This window comes from Calidris pugnax, unplaced genomic scaffold (genome assembly GCF_001431845.1).
Source record: "Calidris pugnax isolate Ruff unplaced genomic scaffold, ASM143184v1 scaffold70, whole genome shotgun sequence".
NCBI lineage: Eukaryota > Metazoa > Chordata > Aves > Charadriiformes > Scolopacidae > Calidris > Calidris pugnax.
The window spans coordinates 12,436,974-12,448,949 of NW_015090862.1; the positions used below are offsets into that span (position 1 = coordinate 12,436,974).

An 11,976-nucleotide genomic window follows, 5' to 3' on the forward strand; every position below is an offset into this window, starting at 1 on the left:
GGTTAAAACGGGGTGATGGGGGAGCCAGGATGCGGGAGATGTGGGGTGCGGGGATTCTGGAGCACGGGGGATCCACGGGGGAGAATTGTCCGGTGTGCAGGGGGTCTGGGGAACACGAAGTGGAGGGAAGATGGAGATCGGGGGTCCCAGGGAGCCCGGGGTGATGGGGGTGCGTGGGATCCGGGGTGCGGGGTTGTCTGGTGTGTAGGAGATCCGGGGTGCAGGGGCACCCGAAGCGCAGGGAGGGGGACAGAGTGCTTGGCATCAGGGGTGCCAGGGAGCCTGAGAAGCTGTGGTGCCGGGGATCAGGGGTGCCAGGGAGCCCAGGGTGATGAGGAGCCAGGATGCAGCGGGTATGGGGTGTAGGGGAGCCCAAGGTGGAGGGGATCCGGGGTGCAAAGCGAGAGGATCTGGGGTGCAGGGTAAGAGGGTCCGGGCTGCCATGTGTGGGCTTCAGGGGTGGTGAGTGAGAGGGTGTGCAGCCCCCACGGCAGCTGCTGCAGAAGCAGAGGAGCTCAGGTCCACAGCCCCGTCCTTGCTCTGGAGCCGGGAATAGCTCAGCTGGGCTGTCCCGTGCTTTCAGGCTTAGATAACCGTGCCCACGATGTAAACAGCTTCCCTGGGACCGCCTGGCACAGCACGCCGGGCTGGCTCGGCCAGGGGAACCCCGGGGAGAAGTAGCTCCATCATCATCCCGTGGGTCACGCCTGGGGTGGTTGACTCCTAAAGGGATGGGTGAGACCAGGGAAAAGGGGAGCAAAGCCCAAGCGCAGGCTTCGGGCCAGGGGACAAAGGGCAGCAGGAAGATGGTGCTGGGAGGAAGGCCCTGTTTCTCCTCACTCTCCCTCTGCTGAAGTGCCCATTTTGCCCTCCCGAGACAGGCATGACCTGACCTCCCCCAGCCCCGCTGGAATGAGCCGTCCCAGTTTTTTGGAGGATGTTATTTTTGCCTTCCAGCCAGCCTGTGGGTTCATGTAAGCAAACATTTCCAAAAGCGGTGGCTGATCTTTGTTGCCTTGGTTCCTGACTGTCCAGCCTGTGATAGTCCCGTCCTTGACCGGAGAAAAATGTGTGTGGGGAGGATGGAGATGCTGAAATTCTCCGAAACCAGGCCTGAAACAGCCGAGAAACGGGAGCATCCAAAACTACTTGCCGCAGTGGAAAATGTGACCCATGTGCCTCGCTGCTGGGCAGGGGGCTGGCTAGTGAGACCCACCTTGTAAGGGGGTATTCCCGGGAGGGGATAAAAGGGAGTCTAGTTACTCGGGATAATTAAAAGTATAAAACTGAGAACCTCTCCTGTCCCAACCCTGGGAGGAACCCTTGCTCCTTTGCTGCTGTGTCCCACCCTGGACACTCCTGCGTCGGAGGCAGCGTGGATGCTGGGGAGCACACGTTCCTTGGCGCCCCGGCCTGGGGAAGCAGCCGGCCCCTGCTGCTGAACAGAAGCAGCTCTGTCTGCGGGGCCTTGGCCGGCTGCCGGGAGAGCTCCTTGGGATAGGGCGGCTGGATGCTGCGGCCCGAGACCTGCGGAGGGGCGTGGGGCAAAAAGGCATCCCCACATATCAGCGGGAGCGCTCTCCTCCCATGCCGTAGCTCATGGCAGCGCATTGATGGAGCATGAGGTCATGCGGAACAGGCTGGGCAGCGCAGGCAGCGACTTGAACCGCTGCCCAAGTTTTTTTGCCTCCTGAGGCTGGGCTGAGGGAGCTACGGCATCTTTTGGGAACCCTTCACGTAACCCTGCCACTGTCTGCCACCAGTCTGTACCCTACAGATGCGGAGTGTCAGGAAGAGTAGGATTAACTCAAAGGAGCCCTGCTATTAAAAGACTAATGAGTAGGAGCTCGCTGAGTAGTAGCTTAGGCTAATGAGGGCTGTGCTGTTTGGTGTGGGTCCGGGCAGTGAGCCCACAGCTCATCAACTTCCACCTTCCCCAGGGCATGCAGGTAGTGAGGGGGGTTATTCCTGGGTCTCCACCTGAGTTCAGCCCTTGCTCTGACACCTGTAGTGTGGCAGAGAAGAGCCTGGCATCAAGGGATGTGGTGTCCCAGTGGTTGGTGAGGAGTTATGGGGGCTTTCAGCCAGATCTGTGGGGATCTAGGTTTATGGATGGAGAGTGTTGCTGTCTTGTAGCTCTTGGGGCATAAATTGAGGGTGGGAGGAATTTCAGCCTGGCTCTTGCAATCTGATTGAGCACTGCGACAGGGAACTGAAGGTTGATGGGTGCAGTGGGTTGACGTCGGCTGGGTGCCCACCCAGCTGCTCCCTCACTCCCCCTCCGCGACAAGGGGGAGAGGAGAAGATGAAAAATCTCCAGCATTGGTCCTTCCCATGGGCTGTAGTTCTTCATGAGCTGCTCCAGTGTGGGTCCTTTCCATGGAGTACAGCTTCTCAGGAGCAGACTGCTCCGACATGATGTTCTCCATGGGCTGCAGGGCAACAACCTGCTCTACTGTGGTCTTCTCCACAGGTTGCAGGGGGGCAGCCTGCTTTTCTGTGGTATTCACCATGGGCTGCAGGGCCCTGCTACCATGCCTGGAGCACCTTCTCCCCCTCCTTTTTCTCTACCCAGGGTGTCTGCTGGGTGGTTTCTCTCACATTTTTCTCACTCCTCTCTCCCACAGCTGCTGAGCAGCGTTTTTTTACCTTATCTTGTATATACTGTCACAGAGGCAACACCGGGGGTGTGGTGGCTTAGCTTTGGGCAGCAGTGGATCTCCTTTGGAGTGATCTGGGATTGTCCCCATCCAGGGGGCAGCTCCTGGTGTCTTCTCACAGAAGCCACCCCTGCAGTCCCCCAGCTACCACCACCTTGCCAAGTAAACCCAATACCACGGGAGATGCTGGAGGTGGAAGGACACACAGGGAGGACAGTGCAGTCCCACCAGCTGCCCAATGGGACCTGCCTGTGGGCTGGGGCTGCCTGGTGGGAGCCCCTCAGAGAGTGCTCGGAGTGAGTGGAGTTCAGGCAGGCATCGTGCAGGGTTGGACCCTGTGTTCCCTTCTCGCGTGTCTTCAGCCTCTGAGAACCAAGGCATGCGGGCTCCCCCTATGATGATTTTTTTTCAGTTTTGCGAGTACTAACTTTCACTAGCAAAACCCAGCCATGGGACCAGCTCCATTCCCTTCAGTAATCCTGTCCTGCTCACGCCTGAGCGAGCCCCAGCCTGGCCACCTCCCCAACTGAGCAGTGGAAACATTTGGATGCACCAAAGACCTGGGTTTCTCCTGGCTTTGGTTGGACGTGTAAGCTCTGTTAAAGCCCTTTCTCAATGTGCCAGGGCAGGGCAGGTCCTGGCTATCCTCTCATACTCCTGGTCTCAAACCATCACTCTTGAATGCCGGCAGCCTCATGTGGGATCCGGCAGCTGGTCCCACCAGCCCCTGCTGGGTGCTCCCCTCCCTGTGGCACCCCGAGGGGATTCCTCTGTGGGCATCCATGGGTGACCACCTTTGAGATGACGTGGCTTTGCTTCCAGGTGACTTCTGCGAAGTGAACCACTGTCAGAATGGGGGCACCTGCCTGACCGGGATTAATGAGGCCCCTTTCTTCTGCATCTGCCCCGAGGGCTACGTTGGAATTGACTGCAATGAGACAGAGAAAGGTGAGGTGCTGACCCCATCACGGGGGCTCCATGAAGACCAGGAGCCTTGCAGCATGGCATCGTGCCCTCATCGTGGCCCTGCACCGCTGGCCCTGGGATCTGGTTCTGGGGTCCAGCCCTGCTGATGAGCATATAGAATGGAGATCCAACCAGGGGTGTAGTGACCTCCATCATTTGGGGGTGTATGTGCGATGTCTTCAGGAAGCAATATCCCACTGGATGCTTTTGTTCTCCACCTGTGCCTGTATTACAGCCATTTTTCCCCTTCCCAGGCCCCTGCCACCCCAATCCTTGCCACAACAATGGTGAGTGCCAGCTGGTCCCAAACCGGGGGGACGTCTTCACTGACTACATCTGCAAGTGCCCCGCGGGGTACGATGGGGTGCACTGCCAGAACAGTGAGTACGGTGAGGTCTGGGAGGACTGGGGGAGGCTACTCTGCTGCTAAGGCTTTGGGGACCCCTTGGGCAGCACCGTGGTGACACCTGGGGGGTGTTTGCAGCTGTGGCTGAGTTGGGCTCTGGGCTCTATTGGGGACCATGGGCTGGTTTGGTCCTCGTAGATTTGAGGGAAGGACCACAGTACAGGGACACGGATGTGTCTGAGCCTTGCTCTCCATCTCTGGAGGGACACAGTGCCTTGAGTAATGGGACAAGGGGTGCCTGGAGGCTCAGCCCTCTCCACATGAGCTCCCAGCCTTGCTGTGGCTTCATGTCCTGATGCACCCATGCAGCTGCAGTCAGCAGGGACATGGCTTAGGTGGCTCCTTGAAGTTAGAACTTCAGTCTGTGCCACGGTATCAGCAGGGAACCTGCTGTGGTCCTTGCTCAGGGGATGCCTCTCCCCTCTTATTGCTGCACTGAATGAGGGGTCTCCTCCCTGGGACTGGTTTTGGGATCACCTCTTGAGCTCCACCACTCTGTCTTCTAGACAAGAATGACTGCTACTCCCAGCCTTGCAAAAATGGAGGTACCTGCCTAGACCTGGACGGTGACTATGCCTGCAAGTGTCCTTCTCCATTTTTGGGGAAGACCTGCCACATCCGTAAGTCCCTGGCACCAACTACAGAATTCTCTTTCCCTCCCTCTTCCCTGCTGCCCTGTCCCCCATTGCTGGTGTACCCAGGAGAGATCTCACCAGCTAGTTTAGGGGATCTGGAGGGCAGCCACAGGTGCCTGTGTGCCGGCTGCCCTTGAGGCCAGCAAGCCTGGTCCTGATGGGGAAGCATCCCTGGGAAGATGCCATCTCCTCTCTAGAGGGGCCCCAGAGTGGCCCTTTCCCCATCCAGAGAGGAGCTGATGAACGGTGTGGTTTTGGCTGAAGGCTGAGGAGGGAAGAACACATAAGGGACAAGCAGGTCCTAGCACTGGCCTCCATCTCCTGCCCTGTCCCCAGACAAGAGGCAAATGACCCCCCTGGTTTTGCTCCCTGGTCACCATCTCTCTTTGGTGCTGATGTCTCCACTCTGCCCTCTCTTGCCTGCACCCCCAGGCTGTGCAGTTCTCCTGGGCATGGAAGGAGGAGCCATCTCCGACGCCCAGCTCTCGGCATCCTCTGTCTATTACGGCTTCCTCGGCCTCCAGCGCTGGGGACCAGAGCTTGCCCGCCTCAACAACCAGGGCATCGTCAATGCCTGGACCTCCAGCAACTACGACAAGAACCCCTGGATCCAGGTATCTGCACAGAACTGGGAGCACTGGTGTAGAGGGCAGCCCTGGTACCCCAGGTGGTCTTGCTGGGCTGCTGTCATGGGATTTCTCTGCTTCTGGTGGCAATGGCAGGGCCACAAGGTGCCACTCAGGGACATCTTGTGACGTGTCTGGAGAAGATGAGGTCGCTGGGTGGTGTGATGGGGACCTGGGGTGGCACAGGAGCTGTGCACCCTCTCCAACCTCATGTTGTCTTCTCCTGCCCAGGCCAACCTGCTGCGGAAGATGCGGCTGACCGGGGTCATCACGCAAGGCGCTAGCCGCATGAGCAAAGCGGAGTACGTCCGGGCCTACAAAGTCGCCTACAGCCTGGATGGGCGGGAGTTCACCTTCTACAAGGATGAGAAGCAGAACATAGACAAGGTGGGCTGCCATGCTCTGTGTGGGGGCCGTGCGGGTTCCCCCCCGGCCCAGGGGTTCTGTGGGTGCCATCGTGGCTGTGAGCTGCATCCCAAACTCTCCCCGTGTTTGGGGAAAGTGCTTTTAACCTGGGTCAAAGGCACGTTGGGAACCGTCCTAGCAGCGAGATGGCACAGATGGTTCCAGCATCAGGCAGCACTCTCTGGCTCTGTTTAATTGACCATAATAAGCAGAACCAAAGAAGCAGCGCTGACTTATTTAGGTCAATCAGATAACATCTTTATTGCTGACACGCTGTGGGAACCGGGCATGGTCGGGAAGTGGCAGCAAATGGTTTCCAGGGCTCGGTGCTGTGTCCGCACCCAGCATGAGCTGACAGTGTCTCTCACTCTCCAAGCAGGAATATCCACGAAATGCAGCCCTCCCCGCTCTCAGTTTTTATGGCAAGCGTCTCATGCTTGATTTTTGAGCATCCGGGGAATGGCTAGGAATATCTGCCTCGCTCGAAAAAAAAAAAGAGAAAAGTTTATCTTGTTTCTGCGGCGGTGGAAAAAATGTATGAAAACATGACCTGACTGTTTTTATTGCGTTAAAGGAGCGAGCCGCCTCTCTCTGCTTGTTGTGATTTGGGGAGCTTTGCTGTAGCAGGAGGGGCTTTTGTGCACCAGGCAGTGGGAGGGCTGGGGCACTCAGCCCTGCTGGCCCTTGCAGGTTTTCCAGGGGAACGCGGACCATGGCACCATGCAGACCAACATGTTCAACCCTCCCATCACCGCCCAGTTCGTCCGCATCTACCCCGTGATGTGCCGCCGCGCCTGCACGCTGCGCTTCGAACTCATCGGCTGCGAGATGAACGGTAAATGTGGGGGGCTCTCCCCTCCCCAGGGACCGCAGGGCAGGGGGGTGACACAGGGCAGGGCATCACCTCTTGTACCGGTTCTGACCCCCCCCGGGGGCAGGGGCTTTGTCAGCCTTTTGTTTCTTCTCATGCTGGCTACGTGATGCCTGGAAGTACCCACGGGTGGTTTTGGGGAGCACAAGCTGTTAATCCCACCAGCTCAGCCAGGCTGGAGCTGCGTTCTCACGCTGCTCACACCTTCCCAAGCTGTCCCAGTTCCCAGCTGAGGGGTTTTGATTGTGTCCCTTCCCTGGGCCAAGCTGAAAACTGGCTGCTTTTCCTGCTGGAGAGCTTGAAAAGCACCGAGGATCAAAGTCCTCTGGGAAACACGAGGGATGATTAGCCTGAGCCCTTTCCCCTGTGCCTCCCGCATTCCTGCCCTGCGGCATGTCCCCAGCAGCCGAGCAGGACCTGTGTGGATGCAGGGCTCCACGGGGGCTTGGGTCATCACGGAATCACTGAATTATTGGAGTTGGAAGGGGCTTTTAGAGATCATCTAGTCCAGCTCCCCTGCCAGAGCAGGATTGCTTATGGCACATCACTCAGGGCTGCATCCAAGCGGGTCTTGAAAATCTCCAGAGGAGGGGACTCCATGACCTCCCTGGGCAGCCTGTTCCAGGGTTGTGTCACCCTCACCGTAAAGAAGTTCTTCCTCATATTTGAGTGGAACTTCCCATGTTGCAGCTGGTCGTGTCCTGCTGCTGTCTGGGTGCAGCGCCAGCCCAGCTGTGGGCTGGGGATGGCTTTGCCTTGCTCTCCTCACCCGTGAAAGCGTCCTCCTCTGCCTCCTGCCGAAACTCTCTGTCCTCCCGGGCCAGGCTGTGCCGTGGGGATGTCCACACGTCCTTGCAGCAGGAGGCACTGTGAGCCAGGGAATAGCTGGGAGCTAAAAATCCCAGGGAAAGGCCAGCGAGTTGCAGCTCCGTGCTTCTGCTGAGCCTTTCCCTGCCGCTCCGGGCTGTGGGAACGCGGGGACATGGGGATGGCTTCTGCTGGGTCGGTGGGGTTGGTTGCTTGCGACGGGTGCCGTGGGCTCTTTCCTTTTCACCGCCTGTGTAAACCATTGTGTTACAGTGTATTTCAACACGGCAGGTTGCTCGGAGCCTCTGGGCATGAAATCCCGCCTGATCTCCGACCAGCAGATCACAGCCTCCAGCGTCTTCAAGACCTGGGGCATCGACGCCCTTACCTGGCACCCCCATTATGCTCGCCTGGACAAGGTGGGCAAAACCAACGCCTGGACGGCGCTCCACAACGGCCAGTCCGAGTGGCTGCAGGTGGGTCTCAGTTCCTTCCCTCTGCAACCTGGTTTCTCCTCCCCAGCTCCTCCAGCTGTGCCCAGGGCCACCTCCTCTGCCTGGGGCCACCTCCTGTATACCGTGGTGGTTGGAAGCAGGACTGATGTGGTGGGAGAGACTGGGCAGAGCCACTGGGATGGTGTGGCTGGCCGTGGGGCACGCAGCACAGCATGGCTCTCCCTGAGATGGGGTCACAGGGACAAGTTGGGATGGGGCTGCAGCCACTGGTTTTAACAGCGACGTTGGAGTGCTGGGTCAGAAACATCAGCGTCCACAGGGACAGGGACAAGGACAGGGTGGTGCCCTCTCTGCAGACCTTCTTGTGGGGTGCACTTGAGCCCACAGCACCCCAGCTCTGCATCACACCCTGGGGAAATGCCATCCCAGCCTGGCGTGACCGTCCCACGACCCTCCGGCTGCCCAGAACACCACGTTTCTGTTTTGCAGGAAAAAAAAAAAAATAATCAGGTTTGCTTTTCTCTTCCCAATCTGGAATGGGAACAAATAGTTTTGAAATTTCCTTCTCGGCTTCCTTTCCTCCCCTGTTTTTGTACTTTTCACATGATTTCATGACATAATGGGACAAAGCAGTTTAGATATTTGTCCCGCTTTTTATTTGGGGAATGATTAAAAGCAGCTGCTCCATGGCCCTAAATAAACGAGCTTATCAAGTCGTCTGCTGATGGGGTCGGGATGACACGCTGAGTTGGGCTGTCACCCACGTGTACATAGATTTACATGTATACTCATATATACACATTTGTAGGTGTATACGTATAGCTACTGCTGCCCTTGATGAGCATAAAATAGGAAGTAAATTAAGGAGACTTTCATCTCATTTGCTGGGTTGCCCTGTAGCGTGCCAGCAGCAGTAGCCCAGTGTGGCAGAGTAAAGAGAATAGAAACCATCTCACAACCCAAATGTCAGACCGCGCTGAATTGCATATTTTCTCAGCCGGAATGACTTCCCAGTGGATTCCTCCAGGAATCCTTTTTTTTTCTTTTTTTTTGTTTGTATTGAGATTTTTTTGCCATCGTTCCCACATTGACCTTTTCAGCAAAAAATGTTGAGGCGGCAGCGACGGGGAATGGAGCTGAGGTGGCAGGGTTTGCGTCCTGCTTCGGGTTGCTCTGAGGGATGCTCCAAGTGTTAAAGGGTCAAATATTTCGGGGTAGTGTTTTATTAGTCACTCTGGCGTTGGGGCAGGGGTCGAGCGATGTTTTCTCCGCTCTCGACCCCTGAGGGTCAGTGCATCCTTCCTGTGGGATACATGGGATGCTCTGGGAGCTCTGTGGGGAGCCTCAACGAGTCTTGTCTCTGTGCCAGATTGACCTCCGGGACCAGAAGAAGGTGACAGGCATCATCACGCAAGGAGCCCGCGACTTTGGACATATCCAATACGTGGCAGCCTACAAGGTGGCCTACAGTGACAACGGCACATCCTGGACCCTCTACCGGGATGGGCAGACAAACAGCACCAAGGTGTGTGGGACCGGGCAAGGTGGCCAGTGACCTCCCGGGGCTCGGGGATGCTGCTGCGGGGAGGGATGGGACGGTGGTGGGGAGGTCCTGGCGGTGGTGACACCCACCTTTTTCCCTTTAGATCTTCCACGGTAACAGCGACAACTACTCACACAAGAAGAACGTGTTCGACGTGCCCTTCTACGCCCGCTTCGTCCGCATCCTGCCCGTGGCCTGGCACAACCGCATCACCCTGCGCGTGGAGCTGCTGGGCTGCGACGAGTAGGCGCCCGGGGGAGGAAGGACGGGGCTCCTCTTCCCTGCACCCTGCCCACCCCTGCCTGCTCCTGCTCTGACCTCACACCCCCCTTCTCCATGTCCCCAAACTCAGGAGGCAGCTGGGAGGGCTCCCCTGCCCCGGGTTGGTGCTGGGGCGGCAGCACTGCACTTTAGGGGGCCCTTGCAGGTGGGATGCGGGGATGGCTCCAGCCCTTTTCCCCCCTCTAGCCAGGGATGAGACCCCCTCCTGCAACTAGGGATTGGCTGGGGGACCCCATCCTTCAAATGGGGCTTTGTGGGTAGACCCTCTCCTTGCAACCGGGGCTTGGCTGCATCCTCCCAGCTAAGCCCGGAGACAAATTTTCTCCCCTTTTTTGCTTCTGCTTCCAGCAGAGAGGCTACAGCCAGCAGCAGTCCCCTGCCTGCACTGGGGCTCGGGGCTCAGCAGTTTTGGGGGGCTTAGGGCAGGCACCCCAGGCTGGCAGCCTCCGACGTCCCTCTGGCTCCCTGCACAGCTGCAAGCAAGGACTCGGAAAAACCGACTCGGCTGTTGTCCCTTGCCCATTTTGCCAGGCCCTGGGTCTCCTCGCCTGTGGTGTCAGCACCGCATAGTGCAAGGGGAGTGATGAGATGGCTCCTATCAAGAGGCACCGGGTCCCCATTGCTGGTGGCTCTACCCTCCGGCCGCTCCTGGCCGGCGCCACGGTTGGCATTCTGGCAGGCACTGCCCATTCCCCTTCCTGGGATGCTGGCTCCAGCGTTCTCCAACTCCCAGCACTGCCACCATCCCCACCTTACTGCAATTTGGGGTGCCTGGAGGTCCCTTGTCCCCATAACGAAGCGGTGACCAAGGGGGGCTGCAATCCGGTAGCTGGGGGGAAGACGATTTGTAGCCACGAGGGTGCAGAGAAAGGTGGGTGGTTAAACTAGGCAGAGATCTGTGCCATGACCCTTTTTGTAACCTGAATTTTTCCCTTTCCCTGGGGTGGAGGGGAGCCTCTTGCATTGCTCGAGCCCTTGGGATTAGCAGTAGGAGATGAGTGAGACCCAGCGCTGGCAGGCGGGCGCGCGGGCAGGGTGCCCAGCAGCGGCACTGGCGGCCACGCTTCCCCACCTGCTGGGATGTGGAGCGGCCGTGGGGCTGGGCTGGGGATGGGTTTGCCTTGGCAAGTGCCGAGGGAACCCAGGTGGGATGGTGGGGGTGGCGATGGCCCCACTCCGGGATGTCTCTGACAGTATTAAAACCAGCCTGAAACTTTGGGGCTGTTGGCTTGGCTGCTCTGTGCCTCCTCCCAAAGCTCGGCAGGTCTGGCGAGCCCTCGAGATCCCTTCTGAGCCCCCGTCCTCCTCCATCCTGGGGGGGTTACTGGCTGCCGTGCTGACCCTGCACCTCTCCTGCTTTCACAGAGCTTCCTAGCTCCATTCTTTGCCCCAAAACAGGGTACCAGGGCTTTGTGCATCTTCCCTGCTGCCTCCGCCCCATCACAGCTGCCGGAGCCTGTGCTCGCAGCTGGCCAGCTGCAGTGGGATGGGACCTGGGGAGGGGAAGCAGCTATCAGCACCCCACGCCCTGTGTCTCCTCCTTTGGCTTTGATCCTGGAGCAAATCCAGTTTAGAGCAAAATGGGCTCTTACACCCCAGTGCGCTCCCGGGGTGGGCAGGAGCTGTGGCCTTTGCCAGGATGCCTGCAGGGATGCTCCCGGCAGAGCCCCCCCTGGGCAGGGTCAGGGGATGGATGCTGCTGGAGCAGGATCCCCCGGCACTGAGGATGGGGAAGGAGCACTGGGGTGAATGAGGCAGAGGAGCTTTGCTCCTCTCCAGAGTCTTCTGCCATACTGGAAAAAGACCCCTGAGGTCGGCATAAATGGCCCAGGTCCACCTGCATCCCACCACAGCTCCAGACAACCTCCATGAACCTTCCCCTTGCCAGCAGTGCCATGCTTGGCCATGTATCCCCTCCCCAGGTCCTGCCTGGAGGTGGGCTCCTGCCTGGCCCTGTGGGTGCCAGCCCTGGGCATCAGAGGGGCTGGCAGGGGGGAAACTGCTGCCAGGGACCGGGCTGAATGCATCGTGGCTGCAGCTGCTTGGTGACAAATAGCAGCCACAGCTAGAGCTGTGGACGGGAGGGACAGTCAGCCCCACTCACCCCCAGACATGCCACCCTTATCGCCGGGAAGCTGGGGCAGAGATAAGAGCCAAGAGTCCGGCCAAGACAACCCTGAACCGGGGGCACAGCAGAGGCTCCATGGGGAGGGTGGTGGGAGCAGATGCTGTGTGTTGGAACAGGGGACACATCCTCAGTGCTCGGCCACCCCTCCCCGTTGCCACCCCCCCCCCACCCCTGCCGGATGCTGCGCCCCCT

The 11,976-nt window shown here is 58.7% G+C and overlaps 1 protein-coding gene across 1 annotated transcript; it reads left to right on the forward strand.

The window, feature by feature from the left end:
- Positions 1-130: 130 nt before the first annotated feature.
- Positions 131-10,873, forward strand: MFGE8 (milk fat globule-EGF factor 8 protein). Its single transcript, XM_014944312.1, has 10 exons — positions 131-185; positions 3,462-3,608; positions 3,881-4,006; positions 4,539-4,652; positions 5,100-5,281; positions 5,525-5,680; positions 6,389-6,533; positions 7,650-7,852; positions 9,201-9,356; positions 9,478-10,873. The coding sequence occupies exons 1-10, from the start codon at positions 131-133 to the stop codon at positions 9,619-9,621; spliced, it is 1,428 nt and encodes a 475-aa protein (XP_014799798.1). The 3' UTR covers positions 9,622-10,873.
- The last annotated feature ends 1,103 nt before the right edge of the window (positions 10,874-11,976 follow it).

Excerpts from the sequence above, each read along its gene's own strand:
- MFGE8 (XM_014944312.1), top strand. The coding sequence starts at position 131 with ATGGAGATCGGGGGTCCCAGGGAGCCCGGGGTGATGGGGGTGCGTGGG. Across the intron at positions 4,007-4,538 it reads TGGGGTGCACTGCCAGAACA|ACAAGAATGACTGCTACTCC; the intron begins GTGAGTACGGTG and ends TCTGTCTTCTAG. Across the intron at positions 6,534-7,649 it reads CATCGGCTGCGAGATGAACG|TGTATTTCAACACGGCAGGT; the intron begins GTAAATGTGGGG and ends ATTGTGTTACAG.